The sequence below is a fragment of the Ovis aries genome, chromosome 17, assembly GCF_016772045.2.
Source record: "Ovis aries strain OAR_USU_Benz2616 breed Rambouillet chromosome 17, ARS-UI_Ramb_v3.0, whole genome shotgun sequence".
Classification (NCBI taxonomy): Eukaryota; Metazoa; Chordata; class Mammalia; order Artiodactyla; family Bovidae; genus Ovis; species Ovis aries.
The window spans coordinates 34,935,384-34,955,927 of NC_056070.1; the positions used below are offsets into that span (position 1 = coordinate 34,935,384).

General features: G+C 37.2%; 1 protein-coding gene across 4 annotated transcripts in view; it reads right to left on the bottom strand.

Moving 5' to 3' along the window:
* AFG2A (AFG2 AAA ATPase homolog A) overlaps positions 1–20,544 on the bottom strand; it is a 351,807-nt gene that overhangs the window by 320,984 nt on the left and 10,279 nt on the right. For all 4 annotated transcript variants that reach the window (XR_009596994.1, XR_009596993.1, XM_027956312.3 and 1 more), the window contains exons 4-9: positions 17,723–17,781; positions 16,458–17,102; positions 15,237–15,366; positions 14,912–14,968; positions 13,950–14,073; positions 11,192–11,447 (exon numbers count right to left, since the gene is read on the bottom strand). Coding sequence is in view for 2 of the 4 variants with exons in the window: in XM_027956312.3 (XP_027812113.1) it covers positions 11,192–11,447; positions 13,950–14,073; positions 14,912–14,968; positions 15,237–15,366; positions 16,458–17,102; positions 17,723–17,781 (1,271 nt within the window). In the remaining 2 variants the exon portion in view is untranslated. The remainder of the gene's footprint in view (positions 1–11,191; positions 11,448–13,949; positions 14,074–14,911; positions 14,969–15,236; positions 15,367–16,457; positions 17,103–17,722; positions 17,782–20,544) is intronic.

Consider the following 20,544-nt stretch of genomic DNA (forward strand, 5'->3'; position numbering starts at 1 on the left):
TTTAAATGTCACCACTTTTTTGGGTTCTCTTCCCCTCTCTCTTGCCATTCTTCAGTCTCCTACTACTTTTCCCAATTCAACCTCTGAAAGCGGTGTGTCCCCAGGATCCCTTCTTTCCTCATTAGCATGTTAAAACGTCCCTGATCATTCACAAATACAACACAAATGTATTATAATCTTACCTGTTACACTGCTGCACTTCCCTGTGCACCGTGAGCTCTACGCTGCTGCTGTTGCTAAGTTGCCTCATTTGTGTCCAATTCTGCGCGACCCTATACACGGCAGCCCACCAGGCTCCCCCATCCCTGGGATTCTCCAGGCAAGAACACTGGAGTGGGTTGCCATTTCCTTCTCCAATGCATGAAAGTGGAAAGTGAAAGTGAAGTCACTCAGTTGTGTTCGACTCTTAGCAACCCCATGGACTGCAGCCCACCAGGCTCCTCAGTCCATGGGATTTTCCAGGCAAGAGTACCGGAGTGGGGTGCCATAGCCTTCTCTGTGAGCTCTATGCTGCTGCCGCTGCTGCTGCTGCTAAGTTTCTTCAGTCATGTCCAACTCTTAGCGACCCCATGGACTGCAGCCTACCAGGCTCCTCAGTCTATGGGAGTTTCCAGGCAAGAGTACTAGAGTGAGTTGCTATTGCCTTCTCCAGTGAGCTCTGAGAGTCCAATTCTTTCTTCCTCGCTGAGGTAGCCTCAGCACCCCGTGCAGTGCCTGACTCAAGAAATGAATGAATGAATAAACTTTGCTCATTCTAAGTGATTTCATTCATTTCAATGGCTTCAGTCATCATCTAACTGCTGAGAACTCGCTGACCCACATATCCAACCAAAACTCTCATCTCCAAAACCTGCAATTTAAAGTCCTGAAGCTAAGACAATGTAAAGAATAAAAAGTGATAGAAAGTGGAGGACAGAGTGTGGAGGACAGAGTAGACAGGAAGAAAAATCTCTACAGTCCAGACAAGAGTAATCAAAATAGTTACGATGTTTAAAAAAATCTTTTAAAGTTGAAACTCCAAATAAATCTTGAAAAAGAGCTGACAGGATTTGATAAAGAGTAACAAAAGAAGCAGTCAAGAATAACTCTTAGAAATAACTTCCATTTAGAAAGACTGATTTTATTTTTGCAATTGTTTTAATTAGAAAGAAAACCTTTCCTCAAGTTTTCTACTTTTATAGCCCTGGCAAGGCAACTCAGAAAATTTTCCATTAGTGAAGTAAATGGTATATATCACTTAGAGCTTAACCAGAATTTAAACTACCACCTGTTTTCCTAAAACAAACCATTCAACTCCAGTCATTTCAAATGAACAGTAAACGTAATACTAAGATACCCAAATCACTGACCAAAAAAAAATTCCACTTCTTATATAATATCCATAATATTTATGCAGTAGGAAAAATCCCAACATCACAAATATAACTATCACTATATTTCAGAATTATAAACCAGAGGGGAAAATTCACTGCAATATGAAATATTATACTGCATAATTACTGCTTATTTATCCAGTTACAGTAATAAGTAAAGATAGGCTCCCTTATAAAATGCTTTAATTAGAGTGACAATCGTGATTCATACATCAATTTTATTTTGTTGCTCTACCACAGGCCTACAGTGGACTCACTTGTGAGATGAAGTGGGGAGGGGAGGCAAGAGATTGTGACTCTGATTGTGTATGACAGGAGAGCTCTCATATTCAGCAAGAACATCTGTCAGGGAAGCACCCCTCCCAACCCCCAAAAGCCATATCTAAGTCTAGTCTGCATATTTCTATTGATGGGCAAGACTTTAACTGATCCAGATTCAGTAAAAATCAGTACTCTAGAAGAGAATGGAATCTGCTATATTTCCCTGAGATCTCTTGTACTAGAGTAACAAATACTTCATAAAATCAAGAATACTGTCAAAATTCACATAAACATCTACCAGAAAGTGCATAAATACACACAAAACAATTTTTTCCCCAAAACAGAGAGAAAGTGACACCTACCAAGAGCCTCTATAAACCACGAACACTGCTGTCAGGCTATACTTCTAAATCTTGTTTAAGAACTCTTTAGAAAAATGTTATCCCTAATATTTAGCAGGTGAGAGAACAGTTCAAGAGGTTAATGACTTGCCCTATGACTCTCAGCTGATAGGAGGTAGTGTTAATATTTGAAACTAGAGCTTACCGTGGCTTTCCTTAAAGCTCCACTATTTCCCTGCAATTTATTTAAAAATACAGAATTTTTACAGTATCAATATTTTAATTCTAATTTAGAAAATTACATTAGCAGAATTCAAAAAAAATGGTGGAAAATGTCAGAAAAAGAACCTTTCTTAAGAGCTGGAATGGAGTAGATCCTCCATAAATTCCTATTAAAACAAGCTAGTGAAGGGTGGGAGGACTAACAGCTATAAATATCTCAGAACTCGACCACAAGACAGATAAAATTTTCCATTTCAAAAAAAGTTATGTTATAGTAATTAGATTCAGTATTTTTACTAGACCTACATAAGTGTAATAATGACAAAACCATTGTTTAAATAAGAGTTTTAGTTCTTCCTGTTCTGTGATGGTATCTTATCAAGGCCCAAGCATTTGGTATGAATATGTTGAAATGATGTGTAATCAACAAGGATGCTAAAGATAAATTCTTAGAGATGTGAAGCGAATGCTTCCTTCCACTGTAAACAAAATGACTGAGTCCATTTCTTGAAGAAATCAAGCTCTATTTATATTCACTCTCCTGAAATGGCACAGGCAGCCTTAGAAGGATAAGTTTATAATAAATCCCTGCATTTGGAAAACATTGTTGCTAAGCATCCTCTAACATTCAGCAGAGTTTATATAATTCATGTCTCTGCTGCATAATTAACATCTCATGTTTTCTAAAAAAGCATGGTATGCTTATCTATGCTGTTAATTTAAAATATTATAAATTTTGAGGGAATTAATAAAAGGTTATGCAACTAATTAATTAGAAAGGCAGCCTAATCCCAGGACAGATACAAACATAGACATTAAATGTCAAGATGTGTCAGAGTTGAGCTTTTAAAACAGCTTGTCTGCTTGAGATAAAACATTTCAAAATGCAGCTGCTCTTTGCTTAAAAAGGTGAACTACAAAACATTAGGCTTTTGGACAAGTCAGGACTTATCAAACCACACTCCAGCTCAAAATTAATTATACGGAAAATATAACATTTGAAAATCAGTTTCACACCCAGCATTCAACATCAAACACTGTATCTGCTCAGATAAAACAAGATACAAGCGTTGAAAGCAATACTACAGTAGTATTTCCAACTTTCTTATTCATTACAGACATAAAGTTAAAAAATATGGATAATATCCAGTAACACTAGAATAGAAGAGCAGAAAAGCTGAGAGTATACACACTGCGACTACAAATCTTCTGTCCTCTGGAAAACCATGCACAAACATATCTACTACAAGGATTCTGACCTTTTGTATTAATAAACCACAAATAATAACCTTATGATTACCAAAGCAATCAGGAACATAGTGCACTTCAGTTTTATTAATTCTGAATCACTTCAGTGTATGCAATGACTAGATACCCATGCACCACTTTTGTTAAAAAGGGCAGAGTTTCCCCAGCTAAGAGGCCAGTTCAGAAGAAAGGAAAACCATCAGGCAGCCAACACACAAAAAGCTCAAAGAACATATATGTCCACAAAGCATAAACAAGCAGATGTTCTAGGAAAAACACATCTATATTCTTCTTTGTATTCTTCATTGTTAATCCTCAAATATTTCCTTAATTGTGCCTTCCTAGCTTTCAGAATTATTTTCATTTTACCTGTTACTTTAATTAACTTTGTATTGGAGTACTGCCAATTTACAATGTTGTTTTAGTTTCTGCCATAGAACAAAGTGAATCAGCTATATGTATACATATATCCCCTCTTTTCTGTTATTTCCTTCCCATTTAGATCACTGAAGAGAATTCAGTAGAGCTTCCTGTGATATACAACAGGTTCTCATTAGCTATCTGCTTTACACATAGTAGTCTATATATGTCAATCTCAATTTTCTGATTCATCCCACCCCCTCTCCCCTCTTGTTATCCACACATTTGTTTCTCTACATCTGTGTCTCTATTTCTGCTTTGCAGATAAGTTCATCTGTATTACTGTTCTAGACTTCACATATAAGTGATATTACAAGATATTTGTCTTTCTCTTTCTCTTTCATTCTATATGACAGGCTCTAGGTCCATCCATGTCTCTGCAAAAGGCACAGTTTCGTTCCTTTTTATGGCTGAGTAATATTCCATTGTATATATGTACTGTATCTTTTTATCCATTCTCTTTTGATGGACTTCTGGCTGTTTCCATGTCCTGGCTATTGTAAATAGTGTTGCAATGAACATTAGGATGCATGTATCTTTTGAACTATGGTTTTCTCTGGGTATATACCCAGGAATATAGATCAATGGAAGAGGATAGAAAGCCCAGAGATAAACAGACGCACCTACGGTCACCTAATCTGTGATAAAGAAGGCAAGAATACACAATGAAGAAAAAGATAGTCTCCTCTACAAGTGGTGCTGGAAAAGCTGAACAGCTACATGTAAAAGAATGAAATTAGAACACTCTCAAACACCATACACAAAAATAAAGTCAAAACAGATTAAAACCTAAAATGTAAGGCCAGACGCTACAATATTCTTAGAGGAAAACATAAGTAGAACACCCTGTGACATAAATAACAGCAAGATCTTTTTTGGCTCACCTCCTAGAGTAAAAAAATAAAAACAAAAATAAACAGAACCTAATTAAAAGCAAAGGAAGCCATAAACAAGAGAAAAACAATTCTCAAATGAGAGAAAATATCTGCAAATGAAGCAACTGACAAAAGATTAATCTCAAAAATATACGAATAGCTCATGCAGTTCACTATCAAAAAACCAAAAACCCAATAAAAAAATTGGTCGAAGACCTAAATAGACATTTCTCCAAAGACACAGAGATGGCTCAACACCACTAATTATTAGAGAAATGCACATCAAAACTACAATGAGGTATCACCTCACACCGGTCAGAGTGGCCATTATCAAAAAATCTATGAATAGATTATTTTTCACTTTAAAGTTTTATTCAAAACCATATACACACCTGCAAAATAAACCTGGACACTCATCTTCTAGAAGAAATGACATAGTGGTTCAGGACAGTAGATCACTATCACAAAAAAACTCTAGGAAGAAACTCAACACTATCAGTCAGAGTCAAAATTATATAACCTAAACTTAATTCACTTATTTAAATCAGTTACAGAGGAACTCCAAAAATCAGAGAGATGGGTGGCCTTGATCAGTGGTTCTCAAAGTATAGCCCTTGGGATAGCAGCACTGGTATCAGCTGTAACCTGAGAGAAATGCAAATTCTTGTACCTGACCTGGACCTATTAAACCAGTAGGATGCAGCCTAGGTTTGTGTCCTAATAAGCTCTACAACTAATTCTCATACATAAGTTTAACACAGGAGAAACACTGGCCTAAGTTAATTTGTTCACAAGCAAGTTCAAGATTGGCTACTTCAAATCACTTGGGAAACATTACAAACACTGATTCCAGTTCCCCACTTCCTTTATTCAATCAAGTATGGAAAGGGAGTATGTATGTCAGCCTAAGGCATGACAAGGTTTAAGCAACAATAACCTATGTCAGTGGCTCTCAAAGTGCGGTCCCCAGACCGACTGCATCAGCAGCAGCTGAAACATGTTAGGAATTCACAGGCACCAGCCCAGACCTACTGAAATTGAAATTCTGGGAAAAGTGCACAGCCAGACATCTTAGAAAACTGTAGTTTGCTAAGTTCTCCAAGTGATTCTGATGCATGATAAAGTTTGAGAACCTCAACTCCAAGTGATCTGTCTGGAATTGAGAACATGTGAAATGAATGAATTCTGCAGAAGAGAATATATAATAGAGGAAGAATTAACTTGTTCACTGATGAATACATCTCCTGGAGCTGGATTTTCTGTCCTCATGGAATTTGGAGGTTTAGGTGTCTTACTTCCTACACGTGCCAGTGGGACTTCTCAAGCTGTCCACTTAAACACAACCTAACTGGTGAACAATGAAAATGCCTCCTAAAAAGCACTGGTTTTAACCAGTGAGTGAAGTTGCTCAGTCATGTTCAACTCTTTGCGACCCCATGGACTATAGCCCACCAGGCTCCTCTGTCCATGGGATTCTCCAGGCAAGAATATTGGAGTGGGTTGCCATTTCCTTCTCCAGGGGATCTTCCTGATCCAGGGATCGAACCCAGGTCTCCTGCATTGCAGGCAGACACTTTAACCTCTGAGCCACCAGGGAAGACTGGTTTTAACCAAGATGTAGTTAAATCCACAGTCAGAACTATACCTGAGAAATCTTGTCAGTGGGAAACCCAAAACTGACTGGAAGTGTACAAAAAACAGCAGTAGCTATTTAAGGGGGCTTCCCTGGTGGCGCAATGGTAAAGAATCCATCTGCCAATTCAGGAGACACCAGAGACGTGGGTTCAATTCCTGGGTCGGGAAGATCCCCTGGAGGAGGAAATGGCAACCCACTCCAGTATCCTTGCCTGGAAAATCCCATGGACGAAGGAGCCTGAAGAACTACAGTCCACAGGGCTACAAGAGTCAGACACGACTGAGCACACATTTAAGGCACCACAAGACACTTCCTCGTCTGTCTATTGCTACCTATGATGGTAGCAATAATCACCTGGAGTTATTCCTTTAGCACAGAGCAGGGATTTTTGAAGGCAGCAGAGGTCAAGAAGAGATGAAACTCACCAGGAGTTTAAAGACAAAACTGAACTCAATCCTGAGATTAATAAATGTTTTTATTACTGTACCAAGAGGAGTAGAGGCTTCCCTCATAACTCAGCTGGTAAAGAATCCACCTGCAATGGAGAAGACCCCAATTTGATCTTCCCAACTTAGGGAAGATCCCCTGAAGAAGGGGCAGGCTAGCCACTCCAGTAATTATGGGCTTCCCTGGTGGCTCAGCTGGTAAAGAAGCCGCCTGCAATGCAGGAGACCTAGATTCTATCACTGGATTGGGAAGATCCCCTGGAGAAGGGAACAGCTACCCACTCCAGTATTCTGGCCTGGAGAATTTCATAGACTGTACAGTCCATGGGGTCGCAAAGAGTCAGACATGACTGAGTGACTTCCACAAGAGGTGTAGAGCAGTAACTATGTCTCACTATATCTCCTGGTTTTCACATACATTTCCCAAATACTTATTAGACATCTATTTTGTACTAGAAGTCATTAATATTGCCTCTAAATATTAAGATTTTACTATGATTTTTTTTGTAAAAAATTATGATTCTAACTTTGTAATTCTAAGCTCAATGTAATAATTGTGACTGTTTCTACCTGTCCAAGGACACTTACTGTATTAAAATAAAAGAGAGGGCCACCAGTTCAAACTTTTCTAGGCAGTCATTTAAAAAGACTAAGAGCCATTCAATTTTTACCCTAATAACTTCTCTAAATTTGTATTTACTTAGGAGGAAACATTAAATGTTCAATTCTTTTCACTTAGAACTAGAAGAATACATAATCAAATTTACTATATGGCTGAGTTTTTTACTCCTATGCTCAATGCACATATTAGGGATGCCCTTGCAAGTTCAATAAGTAAGATATGCCCATTCTATAGCATTTGCAGCATAATTCTACTATTTTTAATGCATACAGAGTTTGAGTTGTTTTATCTTTCCTTCTGAGTCACACTATTAACCAAATGTATAATTTACTCAAATCCTTAGTCAGAAACTATAAAACTGTTTCAGTGAGAAAATGCAGTTGACTTCACAATCTCTATTAGTCTGCTTTGTAGCATTATTTCTAAGGACAATGCAAGAGAAATTCATGACTAACCAGTTTAATTCAGGCAAACAAGTATAAAAGAGATAACAATGAAGTGTGGAAAGGCCAGGTATATGCAAGTAGCTAATGAGGTCAGGCCAGGTTTACTGTGTAACTTGGGTATTTCCATGTTATTACCCATTTATTACCCGAACTTAAGTTCATTCTACCCTTCCTATCTTTTCTCCCTCCCTCTCTTTTTTTCCATTTCTTTTTCTCTCTTATATCTGGGGAATGTCATATTTACAAGGGTACTTAGATATCATCTCAGAGAAGGCAATGGTACCCCACTCCAGTACTCTTGCCTGGAAAATCCCATGGACCGGGGAGCCTGGTGGGCTGCAGTCCATGGGGTCCCTAAGAGTCCGACATGACTGAGCGACTTCACTTTCACTTTTCACTTTCATGCTTTGGAGAAGGAAATGGCAACCCACTCCAGTGTTCTTGCCTGGAGAATCCCAGGGACGGCAGAGCCTGGTGGGCTTCCATCTACGAAGCAGAGTCAGACACAACTGAAGCGACTTAGCAGCAGCAGATATCATCTACCATAACTCTGCTAATTTACAAATGGAAAAAACTAAGGTTCAGATAAGGTAAAGAACTTGCCCAAGACCACAAGTCTGATCTTAAAGGTATTTTCTACTAAAAATCCATTTTCTACTACAACTCCCCACCCCGCCGCCTCTTTAGGAATATCCCTTGCAAAAACTTCTAGGACACTGTTCTTAAGCTTTATTCTCTACATAAAATTAGAGAACAACACTATGTAATACAACACAGGCTAGTATTTAAGACAGTATACAGAAAATCATATTATTTTCCCTACTAGACGCTTCAGCTCTGAGACTAAATCATTTTTAAAATTACCTTCTCAAAATCTGATTCATTGCTAGATTAGGGGAAACAGAAGTTTAAATACCTGATGATTTGAAATCATTAAGTCATATTAACAGCAGTTAATACTTATTTACTGCTTGTATATGCCACGTACATACATCCTTCTCATGTGTACATATCTTCAAATAAGTGTTCTCTCTCCACCCTACCTTCTGACCCTTTCACAACTTTTTCAATTAAATGTAACACAGCAGTAGAAATTAAGTTTTCCTGCCATCTTCCTAAAGTTCTTGGGTGGGGCGGGTGGGTGGGGGGTGGGGTTCTATTTATATCTAGTATGTGACTAGAAAGTAGATGATCCTATTTATATCTGGTATGTGAGTTACAACATCACTTTTCCCTAGTTTTGAGTATGTATCTCACTGTATTGTTGTTGTTTAGTCACTAAGTCGTATCTGACTCTGCAACCCCCTGGACTGCAACCCACCAGGCTCCTCTGTCCATGGCAAGAAAAGTAGAGTGGGTTGCCATTTCCTTCTCCAGGTATCTACTAGACCCAGGGATTCAACTCACGTCTCTAGCATTAGCAGGAGGATTCTTTAACACTGAGCCATCAGGGAAGCTCTATCCCACTGTATAGTTCTTTACAGATCTTTTTCCTTCATTAGATTGTATGTTTCTAGACAGCATGAATCCCAGAACCTTCTAGAAAGCATGAAATCTATTAGAAAGTTGAAAAAGAATGCTGAGGAATGAATCCTTGCCTAGATAAGCAAGTACAAAGTAATGCTTAAAGAGTAATCCAGACTCTTCACTGTCACCTAATGGAATGAAGGAAGCAAAGTAAACCACTGATATTTCTGTTTCTTGATCAGCAGGGAATTCATTTTCATGATCAAACTCATCAATGTTATGAAGAACAAGAAACTAGGCAGAAAGGGACTCCGTCCTAGACCATAAAGTACCAGAAGAATGTTAATATTTGCCTTGTCATCTGCATAACCTACAGTCCTCCCTAGTTGTGTGTCCTCTAAAATGGAAATTGTGAAAATGACCAAATAGAATGAATTAAAATTTATTTTTTCTACAAAGAATAAGATATCCAAATTATCTCTTTCTTCCAAATATATTTTCTGTTCTTCCTTCTCAAAACTGTTTCCCTGCACCCCTATGTCAGATTAGAAAGATCAAATGACTTATAAAAGAGTCCAGAACCTAGTAAATTTGATTAACTATGAATCAAAGCTTTGCAAATAAAAGTTATCATATTTCTATACCAAAACTGTAAAAAAAAAAAAAAACCCAAGAAACTAAATTCCCAATTTAAGAATTCAATTTCTTTCATGACCTACAAGGGTTAAACTTTATTTAAAGCACCTTATGAAGATACTGGATAGGTCACAAACTGGAACAGAATGCCACAAATGAAAAAAGATTCCTCCAAAATATAAAAGGACTTAGAAACATACATCCATACTAGAGGAAAAAATAAATTTAAGGAACCTAAGATTCCTGGCAAACTAAAAATGCTATAAGGTATACGCCCAGTCTTAGAAGAAAGATATCTTTTCTAGGAAAGATGCCTTTTCTAGAAATAAATACTCTCAAAACAACAACAACAAAAGATTATTCGACATTTTCAATAAAGTCTTACCTGCCTGATCTTTGCGACCCCATGGACTGTAGCCTATCAGGCTCCTCCGTCCATAGGATTTTCCAGGCAAGAGTGCTGGAGTGGATTGCCATTTCCTTCTCCAAGGGATCTTCCTGACCCAGGAATCGAAACCGGGTCTCTCGCATCGCAGGCAGACGCTTTACCGTCTGAGCCACCAGGGAAGCCCATCAAATACTTTAATAGGCTATAAAAACTGCTCTGATCTGATTACATTTTCCATGGCTAAAATTACCCTGAAAAAAAAGGTCTTAAGAGCTTCCAAAGCAACTACAGTTATGCTGTGGTTAAAGTCAGAGTCAACCGATTAATAACAGCCTTTATACATTTTCAAACTGAAACATCACTGTCACATTATTTTGAGGCATAGAATTCTTAGGTCTCACGAAGTACCTTTTTAGCACTTCAACAAATACAAAGCTGCCCTGTAAGAAAAATTTTCATTCTCCAGCAAGCACTTCTATTTTCTAATAGGACAATATCAATAAACACTTTCACCATCAACACTGCCATTAATGCATCGAGTTATGTGTGTGTGTGTCTGTGTGTATCTGTGTACTTAGGAAGAAAGATACACACTGTAACACTGGTTATTTTTAGGATGAAGGATTAAGAGTGATTTCTTTTTTACAGTTTTCTGAATTACCTGAATTTTTAAAAACATATATATTTTTATGATTAGAAAAAAATTAGCTGTTTCCAATAGGAAAGTAATGAGATATAAATTATCAGCTTGTAAATAAACCAGAGTTATTAAATCCATCAGTACAGACTCACTATAGCAATCACTCTCACCTGCTTCATTACACAAGGCTTTCAAGTCTGCTCCAACATATCCATGAGCACTATTTGCCAGCTGTAGCAGTTCAGCTTCTGTGAGTAAATGGGGTACCCTTCGAAGCAGTTTCTGGAGGATATCCAGCCTGTCTTGAGCATTTGGAACTCCAATCTCAATCTCTTTATCAAATCGTCCGGGTCTTCGGAGCGCACCATCTAAAGCATGAGGGCGATTTGTGGCCCCAAGGACCAACACCTGTCCTTCACTTCCTTCCTAACAAAATAAAATAAAAATATATTACATATTCTTCTGAAATTTAAAAAAAAAAAAAGCACTTGTTATACAGACAAGGATAGATCTAACTGTTCACACTGCTAAGTCCTATCCCTTTTTTCTCAAATTTCATCATTCATCCCACATTTCCCAAAGCTCACTCTAAATACCCCTTCACTTAGAAAGTTTCCAATACTTAACTCTCCATCTATTGTAAGTGACGTCTCTTTCACTTCTGGCATCTTAACTACACAATTCTCATGACTAACAATCTATATAACATTTATACCCTGTACCATATAGTTTTAGTTTAACTGTTTTAAGTTGTTCTATTCCCCCACTTGAAATTAAGATTATGACTCACAGTCATTAAAATTATGATCTACATGTGCTTCAAACAGAATAAGGCTCTATTACACAGTTGTCTAAGAAATCTTCCTACATATGGACTATTTCTTTTTTGTTTTGATAAATCTTCAAATTCCTGAAAAACACACAATATAACCAACACCCAAGTATCAGATACCCTTGAATACATATGGATTTTTACCCTGAGGATAAAACTTGGAACAATATGATCACAATAAGCCATCCGTAGAAATTATCCAACATTCTATTCAGATGACCTAAGTGCAATCTCACAGAGACAAGTTTAACTGAAATGTAATTTGAAGTAAGAAAACTTAAACCTAATCAATTAAACTGGATGTGCCAACAGAAAATGCATGGACTACAATGAATCTATGAATTATGACTTTAGAAGACAAAAAACACAGGCCCTTAAACATTTCCAGGCCAAAACATTAGTGTCACATGCTTGCTCCCAGTCCTGCCCAAAGGCAAGAACATCAGTTCACAGCAGCCTATCCCAGTGGCAGAGAAAGAAATCGCAATGACATAGTAATTAAGATCCTCCAACACAGAGCCTTCTATCAGATTTCTACTCACCAAAAAACTACTAATTATAATATAGCTCTCCACATGTATTTTTAAGAATGAAAACAGAGTTGTTTATAAACAGGCATTTGGTCAGCTTAACAACTGTACTTCTTATAAATGGACAAACTGGTGTCCCACTGTATGTATCAGTCTCTTGAGAGTACTGTTATTATGGGCCTGTCCTCAGAGCCCCACTAATAAACTCTCCAATAAACTAACAACACTGACTCCTCCAGCTCTGTAGTGTATGTGTGCTGTGTGCTCAGCTGTGTGTGACTCTTTGTGACCTCATGGACTGCAGCCTGCCAGGCTCCTCTGTCCACAGGATTTCTCTTCTGTGTCTCTTGCATTGCAGGCAGATTCATTACCTACTGAGCCACTGGGGAAGCCTCCCAAGCTCTGTAAGCTGAGGTCCAAACCTGGGACATTATAATCACACCCAGGTACTTCCCTAAGACTGAGAACCAGGTGGTCATCCAGAGTGCCGTAGGCAACAACACTTCTCTTAGGTTACTCTTAAAATTGTAGCACAGGTAAGCAAATAACAGAAATAATAACCAAAAGTTTGTTATTTTCATATGTTCAGTTTCTACCAATAGGTAGTAAAACCAAAAGGCTCCAACCCTCTAGTTTTTTAATGTGCAAAAGAAGGACATGGGACTCCATGATTTCTAAAATTTCTTCAGGCTCTAACAATTATTAAAATTCTAAAAACTGAGTTCTTTACAGTCTTGTGTAAGAAGTGTATTCTTCTGATAAATGCCTGCCAGGAGTCTGAATTTTTCTTCATTCCTCTTCCCTATTAGTTCTGCTGGTCTTCCTTTCATAATCAGCATATAGTTCTTATTAATATAAGATTGCATGCACTATATACAAAGAATTTAGTAACATGAGTAAACTTTTTTTAAATGTTGTACATTTCCCATGATTCTCACTTTGTCCTTTCACTTGCAAAACTTAAAGCTCTCCCACCAAACTAATTTTTACAAGAGTTATATGAGATTTACTCATGAAATTTCTTAGTAAATTCCCCTTAAGTTTAACTGCTAAATTTTCCTCACTGATTTTTACTTCAGGTTTTTAGGTTAATTCCAGTTATTAAAAAAAGAGATTTTATCAATGTAAATAATTTTATATGCTAGAAAAACACTGCCAGGTTATACTGTCCTTGCTATTCCTAAGAAATCACTGGAGAAAATTATTTTATGGGTATTGGTCCTCTAATTCTTAGAGCTAATGTTTTTTTCCTTTACCCTGCTGCTCCTGCTAAGTCGCTTCAGTCCTGTCCGACTCTGTGCGACCCCATAGACGGCAGCCCACCAGGCTCCCCCGTCCCTGGGATTCTCCAGGCAAGAACACTGGAGTGGGTTGCCATTTCCTCCTCCAATGCATGAAAGTGTAAAGTGAAAGTGAAGTTGCTCAGTCGTGTCTGACTCTTAGTGACCCCATGGACTGCAGCCCTAGAGATCCCAAAAAACTCAGACATACTTGATAGTTTTTGCTACTACATACTATTAAGAAAATATCCCCTACTAAAGAAATCAATACTGGCGCTATACTTACTGAACCAATACCATCCATCAGTGTTAAGAGTGAAGCTACAACTCTTTTTTCCACTTCATTCTGAGCTCCTTCTCTTTTAGGGCAAAGTGCATCCAGCTCATCAATGAAAATAATTGATGGGTGCCTAAAAATAAACAAGCAAAATGAATTCTCTAGCACACATTTAGCTTTTAAATTCGATATGTTGCATTTCAATTAAAAAATTGACGTTTTTTTTGATTGAAACACAATGCATCAAATTAAGAATTTAATTAGTATCAAAGACAAAAGCAACAGAATATGAAGCTGAAAAATCTTAGATTAATTCTAGCCTCAATTATTAAGTCACCAATATCACATGCTAGTAGATCTGCCCTCAATAAATAGCAGAATACTGAGAACTTGTATAGCTCATGAGATGAGAACGAATGCTCAGATAGAGCTTGCCCACTAAGGCCCCCTAAATTGCTATCTCTTGATCAATTCAGAAACTGAGGCCAGTGAAGCTATTCCTTGTGGTTTAAAGTTCAAGGGATAGAAAGTAAGAAACGTTCTTTATTATTATTTGTTTAAATTTTCTTTATATAGTTTATATATATTCTTTAGTTTATATAACTATAGTCACCATGCTATAGATTAGATCTCTATGATTTATAACTGAAAGTTTGTACCTTTTGCTATTATATTATGTAATTTAGCAACTTATTTATCTAAAACCATATTTCTAAAGATTGTTTCTAAAATAAAATTAGAACTGGATTAGAACCTCATTAAATTTATACTCTAATTCCAGTGCTATAACTATTTTTGTTCTATTCTTTCATGTTTCATATACAGTGCTACTATCTCTACTTTCATTAATATACCTTGACTATATCTAAAAGTGCTACCATCTCTACTTTCATTAATATAGCCTTGACTATTTCATTAATATAGCCTTGACTATATCCAAAAAATTCCAAATATCCAAAAATAAAGAATACCGCAGAGTGGCTTCAGCAAATATCTGACGTAATCTTGCTTCCGTCTCCCCGTAGAATCTGTAAGAAATATATTACATTTAAGGACCAACTCTTATCATTTTTAAAGCTCTGCCTTAAAAGTTCATCCGACTTCAAATATTTTCAAAATACTTAAAACTACTTTCAAAAAATATTTTCTAAACTTAAATTTTATAAACATTAAAAGCAAATTTAACATTTCAGTGTGTAAAACATCCAGAGAGAATATTATGTAGCCATTTTTTTTTAACTACATTTAAGAAGTATATCTAATAATATTGTTTATTCTATTAAATTATGCACCTACTTGCTTATAATTTCAGGGCCATTAATTACAGAAACATAGGCACCAACTTCATTAGCAACAGCCCTGGCAATCATTGTCTTTCCCGTACCCGGAGGGCCATAGAGTAACACTCCTCTAGGGGGAGGAATTCCTAGAAGAAGTAGTAGAGAACACTGGATTCAGCATTAGTAGGTTAATGGTAAGCACTGTCACATGACTTCAAACACGTGTTATAAAATAAATTTATGTGCATCAAAACTAAAGTAAGAGTCAGAACTTCCCCCCCACCCCACCCTCGACATGCCAACTAGCCTAAACACTCATCTCCAACTTTTTCTCTCTGTGTAGACCCAACCAGGCCAGACTGGTTAGTAAAAAACTGGTTGGATACCCACACTATTGTCATGCCCCAATCCACACAGCACTGTCCAATGACCAAGGGCATCCAAAAGAAGCCACCAATCCCAGTTTTCATCCAACTAGTCATCTCAAAGAATATAAGCATTACGAGCAAAATGTCAATTCAAGGGTTCATTTGATACATATAAAGATTCATGAAAAAGGAAAAAGCAAAAGAACGGAGTAAGACATGGTATGCACCACATATGTGCAGAGGATCTGGGCAGTAATCTTTCAGAAGCCCTGAGTTTTCTAAAAGTCAAGTCACTCCCTGCACTTGTTTCAATACAAAGAGATCAGCATTCAGCTACACTGCATAACAAAGAAACCCAAACTATTTAATGTTTGGTTTATTTTTGCAGTCATTACAGTTAATCTAGCATGGTACTTATTCCAGATCCAATACAAACAACTGTGGAAGTATGCAGTTAAAACAGACAAGACTATGACTGACTCACATTATGCCCTAAAGCAGCAGTCCCCAACCTTTTTGGAACCAGGGACTAGTTTTGTAGAAAATAATTTCTCCACTGACCAGGGGTGCAGAGGTAGTGGGGAAGACTGGGATGGTTTAGGGATGATTTAAGTGTTTTACATTTACGTGCACTTTATTTCTATGATTGTTACATCAGCTCCACATCAGAGGCATTAGGCATTAGATCCGGAGCATAGAAAAAGGCTCAATTAAAAGGCATTTCCCAAAGCAACTGGCAACTCATACCATACCTCCCACTCAGGAAAGAAAAACAGGAAGAGAATGTGAACAATTATTAGGTAAGTGCAATGAGCCAACTGCTTTCTAGTTTAACATTTCTGGGTATAAAACACTGAAAAAAATCATACCATAACTCTTGAAAAGCTCAGGCTGTTTGAGAGGTAATTCAATAATTTCTCTAATTTCTTTCAGCTGACTATTTAAGCCACCTATCATGTCATAAGTTACTTTTAATTGGTTGGCTTGATCTTTTGAATTTGTACGGTTCTTTGTAAAACTGACTCTTGTTTTTGAAGAAATAAAATAAAAGGTATCGGTGTTGCTCTGTGCTCCCACGCTGGGTGACTTTAGCAATCTCTCTTCATTGACAGCTTGCTCACTTCCTTCCCTGGAAGACTCAAAACTATATGCAAGCCCTGTGACTTCCTCTAGTCCACGTCCACGGCCACTCCCAGGACTCTGTGTACCATCTGACGAAATGGCACCAGCTTTATTCATCATTCTGTCATCTACTGGTTTGTAAGGAGTACTACTTGATGCCGGCCGTCGGGGCACTTCCAGATCTAACTGGCTTAGCTGTAAGGATATATCCAGGGTGCTGGGATCTCTGCTGGACAGCTCAGAGGCCATTCCCCAGGCAGCACTGTCAGAGTCATTCTGAGCCCTTCTCAACATTGTGCCATCTGCCCCCTTCACTCGCAACACTTGCAGCTTGCACGGTCGTCCATAGAATGTACAGTACAGAAAGTTGCCTGGTAAAACAACCTTGCCATCTGGAAAACAATTTATTAAATATATATGTCAGCACAATTTCATTCATTTAAAGAGTGAATAGCAATTTAATCTATTAACATAATTATGCCTGAAAAGACTAAACCAAAGATGAAAAACAGGACCTAAAATTCCTCCCTTAAGATACAGCACTATTTGGAGACAGAAGGAAAAGATGATTCTCTGAAATCCTCTATACTCAATACATGTGTGAGTCTATCAACTATATCCCCATATGGCCACCAGGCATTCCATGTTCAACAATGAACCAACCTAAAATGGCACACCTAAACCAACACTCCAACATTCCTCACTGAAAAGAACAGAGCTCAAGGGTTAAAAGTTTCAGTTCTACCACCAGCTGTCCACAGGTTACATTCTCTCCATGGCTCAACTATCAATCAATTACACAGCAGTTGAAGTTAATGCTGGGGAGGTGGGTGGGGGGGAAGGAGAGAGAGACTACATCCCTATCTTAAAGGGATATAAATTCATTGGAAAGAATAGTCTCTACGCTATTTCAAAGAAAAGTATTATGCACACAAGACCTAGAAGACACATTAGTTTATTTGCTGCTGCCTTGCTTTTCAAAATTTAGAAAACTATTAAAAATACATCTCACCTAGTTTTCTCAAAATGCAACCAGCCAGTTGTTCTTCATTAATATCTGCATTTTTGTCACTGTGAAGGGTGGGAGAAATAAAAATCAGCATTAAGTACACCAGAAACTAAAATGTAATATAAAATTACATGTACACAGTGACAACACAGACCTAATCAAGAAAATCATTAGTTTACAACCTAGAAAAAGTTTATACAATTTTAAACGATTTATACTTTTCAGATATGTCTTACGGCCATGAAATCATTTGTAATTTAGTTTCCTAGAAGCCTAAATCAATGTTTTTTTTTTACTATCTTACATATCACTCATACACACACACACAACCCCCTTATACTCAGGTGCATACATGTACAAGCAACTGAGCACACACATACATGTACAAACATTGTATACATTTATGCATTACATCTCTGGATATAGTATATGTACAATAAATTAAAACAAAAAATGTGTTTTTTATTGTATATCATAACATCTTTAAATTGTATTTTTATTGTATATCAAAAACATTTTTAAAAAAACCACTGGCCTCAATTAATCATTTCCTTTCTGAACTTGCCCAGCTTGGATAAAGGCTTTTATTAATAGCTTACTTTATTCTCTAAGAATCATTTATAAATTACTTTTAAGGAAATTTAAATCCTACAGAGTACATTATCTGAAGAGGTAAGAAAAAAGCAAGGTAATGGTACAATGGAAGTTTATTCAAGAAAAAGGGCATGCCTAAAAAAAATGAAAACGCCTTCTTCTGACCAATTACTGTGTTTTCCAGGAAGATTGTTGTTTGACTATAGAAGTATGGCTAAAAATCATTATACTTGTAAAGAAACACATCCTTGGAGAGTTCTCAGAACATGCATTTTTCCTCCTCCATGTGTAAGCAGTCGGTATCAGGAGAAGCAGGCTATGGCTGTTGAATTCTGACAGAGATCACAGAGGGAGAAAGGTTTAGCTCAGGAAAAGGTGTATTAGCAGGCCCATGTGGTTCAAATCTAAGCCATGCTCTCAATCACATTATCAGGAAGAAAACCGATACAAACTTATTTCAGGATTCCATATACAAATTCATCTACTTGCTAAAATATGTTTGTAACCCCCAAATCAATACTAGCAGGGCTTTCCCAGACATCTGTGAAAGAGAACAGAACAGGCAAAAATGTGAGTTACTCAACACTATCCCAGCTGAGGTTAAAAAAAGCCTCTATTTCAATTCTCATTCACAGGCGACCAGAGGACAGAAGTTGGGGAGGGAAGGGAGCAGTACAATATAGAGCAAAAAGCTGCAGCTCCAGGACCAGGTAGAGATGGGGTTTGAATCCTAACTCTGGCACCTCTTAATGGGGTGACCTCAGGCAAGTCAGTTAATACTTCTTAGCCACTTATCTTTTCTAAAGTAAGGAAAATACAGTCTACCAGAATGGGTTGTTCAGGGAGTCGTAAGTTATAATCTATTTAAGATATATATTTTCATATATTTACATATGTTAAATAAACACACATGTGGCAACTTCATGTAACATAACTACTGCAAATGATGATTTGATTGTTTTATTTATTCAAATAAAAAAGAAAAACAAGGAGAAAATTTCATGAATCAAATGTGTGTATAAAGAGCAAACTGTATGTATTTCCTTAAATACTTAAATTTACTTGTTTATAGAACTCTGAAACTATGTAGACTGTTGTTACTTATTAAACTTTGAACAGAAAATATTTCTAAATATGTAAAATACGTAAAAATAAACAGTTTGGCTTTAAAAAAAAAAGAATGTGTGCAGATAAAATCATTTCCACTAGAAGGAGCTCTAACACTAGTAATAAAATTTTTCAGATAACACCTGAAGGATTTAAGCAGCAGACTAAAATTACTGATTTTTCTTATTGAAAATTAAGATTCTTGTTTAAGTTCTGCTGCCACATTTAAAACACAAGATTCTTTAAAAAAAAAAAAAAAGCTTCCATTTAATAAAAAGTCCCTCTATAATAGGTACTTGTTATCACCTAAGACTCCTGCGCCCTCAAGAGGTCACACTTGTTAGTAACTGTACATCCAGTCAACTGATAATTGCCTAAAGGACTATTTTAGAACAGTCTAAAGATTACTTCACGCTAGTAAAGTAATGCTCAAAATTCTCCAAGCCAGGCTTCAGCTATACATGAACCATGAACTTCCAGATGTTCAAGCTGGCTTTAGAAAAGGCAGAGGAACCAGAGATCAAATTGCCAACATTCGCTGGGTCATCGAAAAAGCGAGAGAGTTCCAGAAAAACATCTATTTCTGCTTCACTGACTATGCCAAAGCCTCTGACTGCATGGATCACAATAAACTGTGGAAAATTCTGAAAGAGATGGGAAGACCAGACCACCTGATCTGCCTCTTAAGAAACCTAAATGCAGGTCAGGAAGCAACAGTGAGAACTGGACATGGAACAACAGACTGATTCCAAATAGGAAAAGGAGTACGTCAAGGCTGAATATTGTCACCCTGCTTATTTAACTTCTATGCAGAGTACATCATGAGAAACGCTGAGCTGGAAGAAGCACAAGCTGGAATCAAGATTGCCAGGAGAAATATCAGTCACCTCAGATATGCAGATGACACCACCCTTATGGCAGAAAGTGAAGAGGAGCTAAAAAGCCTCTTGATGAAAGTGAAAGAGGAGAGCGAAAAAGTTGGCTTAAAGCTCAACATTCAGAAAACGAAGATCATGGCATCTGGTCCCATCACTTCATGGGAAATAGACGGGGAAACAGTGTCAGATTTTATTTTTTTTTGGGCTCCAAAATCACTGCAGATGGTGACTGCAGCCATGAAATCA